Source organism: Myotis davidii, unplaced genomic scaffold (assembly GCF_000327345.1).
Source record: "Myotis davidii unplaced genomic scaffold, ASM32734v1 scaffold43, whole genome shotgun sequence".
Classification (NCBI taxonomy): domain Eukaryota; kingdom Metazoa; phylum Chordata; class Mammalia; order Chiroptera; family Vespertilionidae; genus Myotis; species Myotis davidii.
In genome coordinates this window covers 2,445,175-2,449,326 of record NW_006294590.1, presented here as the reverse complement: position 1 = coordinate 2,449,326, position 4,152 = coordinate 2,445,175, and the positions used below count along the sequence as shown (strand labels likewise).

Below are 4,152 nucleotides of genomic sequence, written 5' to 3'. Positions count from 1 at the left end.
GGGGGGGGGGGGTGTCTCAGTGGCTTCTCCCGCAGTCCCCACAAAGCAATAGAGCTCAAATCCACGGCCCACCCACCTCCTGACCCCCGCACCGCCCAGTGGGAGCTGGGGCAGCACACCTGGGCCTCCCTGTTAGGACCCAGCCCCAGCAGCACAGGCAGGCAGACCGTGATAAACAAACAAACCAGGCGGCGGGGCTTTTACAGACGGTGGCAATGCCCCCCAATCTGGTCCTCCTGTGTGGAATACCAGGTGCCTGGGGTGGGGGGCGGGCAGGTGCCTGAGGCGGGGCGGGGGCCATGCTGCCTCTGGCCTCCACAGCTCTGGATCTCCATTTCTGTTTCATAGGGAAGCCCCCAGGCCCCTGTGTCTGCGGAGACAGAGCACGTGTTTTTGGTTGCAAGCAACCGAATTAGGAGTTACTCTCTAACTAGTACGCGGCTGACAAGCATCTGACGGCTGTGCAGGGCTGCGAGCGTCTGGGACAGAAGCTGCTGAGGATGCACAGTAGCTGGGGATCTGCTGGGGGAAATCTGGGCAAATGAAGCCCCTTTGAGTGTCGTCTATGAGCCAGGCCAGAGGGCAAATGCCAGTGTCGCCTAGAGCAGGACGCTGCTGGGAAGGGAGGACAACCACACACACACACAGGTGACACGGGGCACACGCCTGCAGAACGACAGTCACTTGCACAGGTGCATCCACACCACCCAGACACTCACATGCAGACACACATGTGAGGCATGCACACACCCACTCACACATGCATGCGCATCTGCTACACCCAGACACACGTGCAGATGAACACGCATGCGGGGCACAGAACACAGACGGCCCAGAGACAAATAGAACTTCTAGGTGCAGGCAAACACAGCCCCATCAGGGCCACATGAAGATGAGCATGTGATAGACATGTCAACATGCAAGCACATGACACACCAGCCACATGCACACACAACAGAGGGGCCCAGCCAGCTGCTGGGCGTGCTGGCCCCGCCCCCTCCCAATCACCACCCCGCTCTCCCCATCTGGCCGCATCACACAGGCCACTGACGCCTCCGCCCGGTCTGCCTGCCTGTGCTGCTGTGACTGCAGTGGGGAGCCCAGGTGCTAGTGGTGACTGGTGACCGGTGACCGTGAGGACTGACAGGCGCCAGGCTGCAGAGGAGGGCGGTCCTTCCCTGGAACACCGCTGGGTGGGAGGGCGGCTGGGGCTAATGGTCAGTCACACCCATAAAAAGCCGCCCTGCAGCTCGGAACTTGGTAAACCAGGGCCGGCCGGGCCGGCCAACAGCCGCACCTGGCACCTGGCTTTCGCGGCGCTCGGCCTGCTGATACTTCAGGGAAAAGGAATGATGTCCTGGGGGGCAGTCTGTTCCCCAAGGATGGGGGTGGGAGCAGGAAGGGGAGCCCTGCACAGCAAGCCTGCCCAGGCCAAGCGAGGTACTGGGGAGGTGGGGGGGAGGGGGTCACTAGGGAACGGCTGCTCCATGCCCAGGACCCCCAAGTCCAAGTGCCACACGACAGGACCCTCTCCCTCAGAACCTCTGCCCCCTCAGCCCATCTCCAGCCCCGTGCACACCCCCTTCGGGCCAGCTCTGCCAAGACCACCCTGGGATCCGCCCCGGGCAGGGTTCCGATGGGGGCTCCGGAGGGGACAGGACACGCAGGGAGAAAGAGGCACAGAGGGTCGGGGGAGGGGGGGACTTACGGAATAGCCTCTGCCCGAGAAGGCCTGCGCTGAGCTCTGTGGAAGGAAGAGAACATCCGTAACCAGGGTAACCAGGCTCGCAGCCCCACCGCCACCAGCCCTCTGAGGCCACCCCGGGGCCCGTCTGAATGGTCAGGGCACCCCTGTCCCTGGCATAGACGCCGTGACCCTGAGACAGGCCCAGAGACCACGCCCTGGGCCCTGGCGGGAACCAGGGGTTGGGGGTCAGGACCGAGGACACAGCTGGGCCTCACAGACCCAGGGCCCCACTCGGGCCTTCGCCCGGAGACCCGGATATGGCCCAGCCACACCCCCACACACAGGCGACAAAGCCCACGTCCCTCAACTCTGAGCCAAGTGTCGGCCCCCAGAGGCCCGAGTTCCACACGTGCTCTGTCCTCACCTGGGTCGGTCCTCCTGGGGCCAACCCTCCCGGGGGGTCGCCCCTCTGGGCCTGCCAGCCTGCCCCGTGCCACCCCCCACCTCCCAGAGACGGGGAGGGGAGGCGCGGGAAGGCTTTCGGGAGGAGCTGGACGGGGACCTCCGGCCTCGGAGTCAGGATGAGCTGTGGCCTGGAGGCCGTGGGAGGAAGTGGTTCGGAGGTGGGTCTCACCCCTGCCTCACAGGGAGGCCCCCAGGGCTGGCCCCTAAGGCACAGGCTGGCGGGATGGGGCTGGGCCCGTCCCGCCTGGGCTGCAGCTGTGGGACGCCCCCTCCCCAGGCAGACCCCTGCCAGGTCCTCATCGGCTCCTGGGTCCCCGCTGGGCAGAGTTCGCCCTGGCAGCCTCCAGCCTGGAGGCCCTGCTGACCCAGAGCCCGCTTCCTGCTTCCAGGCCGACACTCAGAGGTGGAACTGGGCGGCCCCTCTCCCATCTTGTGGGAAAGACCGAGGGGGCAATCCGTCCGCAGCCTCGGCCTCACCCCTCACCGCTCCCCAGGCCTCCATTTAAATGATAATGAGGAAAACTCACTCCTTTAGCCTCCAGGGCAGCCACGCCTGCAGCTGGGGGTCCAATCTGGGCCTCCTATAGGGCCTCCCAGGGGCCCCTCCCCCAGGAACCCCTCCCCTATTCCTAGCCTTCCTCCAAGCTCTGGGACCTGAAACCCCTGGGGTCAGGGCCACCTGATCTGGTCTCCCCATCGCTGGCCAAATCCCGGGTCAGCCCCTCACGGGGTCCCAGGCCCCCCCCACCTCCAGGGCCCTGAGCTCAGGGACCTCCTGCCAGGACAGCGAAGGCATCCCCAGCCTCAGGCTGAGGCCAGCGGCCACCCCTGCCCACCACCCCAAGTCCGAGCCATTTCACTCCCAGAGCCCCTGTCTCCAGTCCAGTCCTGCCACCGGAGTGTCCGGCCTGTGCCTGCCCGCTGGACAGTGGGCCCCCACCTGACACCCACCCGCCACCCGGCCTCCACCGGCTCCCGCCAGCCTCCCTCCCTCCCGGCGGAGCCCTGGTAAGCGAGAAGCTGTTCACTGAGCGCTGGAGGGTCTGTGGGAGGACGGCGGCCCAGACTCCCGGGGTCTGGGTACTCACGTCACTGAGCTGGTCCCGGGAGGCGCTGAGCCGGGAGCTGGTGGCTTCGCGGAAGCCCTCGTCCTCGCTGTGGCGGTCGCCCCCTCTGGACAGGACAGCCTTCACCTGGGGACAGAGAGAGGGCTCAGCAAGCAGCCTGAGCCTCTGCACGTCTGCTGGGGGGGTGGGGGGCAGCTCCACCCGAGGGGGCAGCCCAGGGTGGGCAGGTACTGCACGTGGCCCAGCTGAGTGGAGCCCAGACAGGAAGGACACACAAGGCTCAAGGACAGGAGTCTGCAGCTGGCTCTGTCCCCTCCCCAGTGGTCGCCACACCCCTCGCCTACACCCAGCAGGGTGGCAACTACCTCCCCCTCTCTTCAGACCCCCCACAATCCCAGGCTGGCATCAGGCTGCAGGGCTGGGTGTGGACGGCCACAGGCTGTGTGACCCAGGGCCATCACTCAGCCTCTCTGTGCCTGTCCTGTCGCCTGCGGCAGCTCCTGCTCTTCACACAAAAGCCTCCCTGGACACCGCATGCCCAGCTCACGGGAGGAGCAGAGATCCGTGGTGTTTAAGTGGCAATGAGAGGAGTGGCCCAGATATATGTATTTTTATTGATTTCAGAGAGGGAGAGGAAAAGAGATAGGAACATCAATGATGAGAGAGAATCAGTGACTGGCTGCCTCCTGCAGACCCCACTGGGGATCAAGCCTGCAACCCCGGCATGTGCCTTGACCAGAATCGAACCCTGACCTCCTGGTTCATAGGTTGATGCTCAATCCCTGGGCCACGCTGGCCGGGCTCGCACTTTACTTTTTACTTGAAAATAACTCTAACCTCACAAAGCTGTGGGGACACGACGCACATCCCAGCCCCTGCCCCTGCCCCTCCCACACCCAGGAAGCACGTGGCCTTGCGTCCGGCTCCGTGTCC

The 4,152-nt window shown here is 65.1% G+C and overlaps 1 protein-coding gene across 1 annotated transcript in view; it reads right to left on the bottom strand.

Annotated features, from left to right (window-relative positions):
* The window catches only part of FBRSL1 (fibrosin-like 1), a 28,672-nt gene that overhangs the window by 14,848 nt on the left and 9,672 nt on the right, over window positions 1-4,152 (bottom strand). The window contains 2 exon segments of the mRNA XM_015567235.1: window positions 1,709-1,744; window positions 3,241-3,345. Coding sequence (XP_015422721.1) covers window positions 1,709-1,744; window positions 3,241-3,345 — 141 coding nt within the window.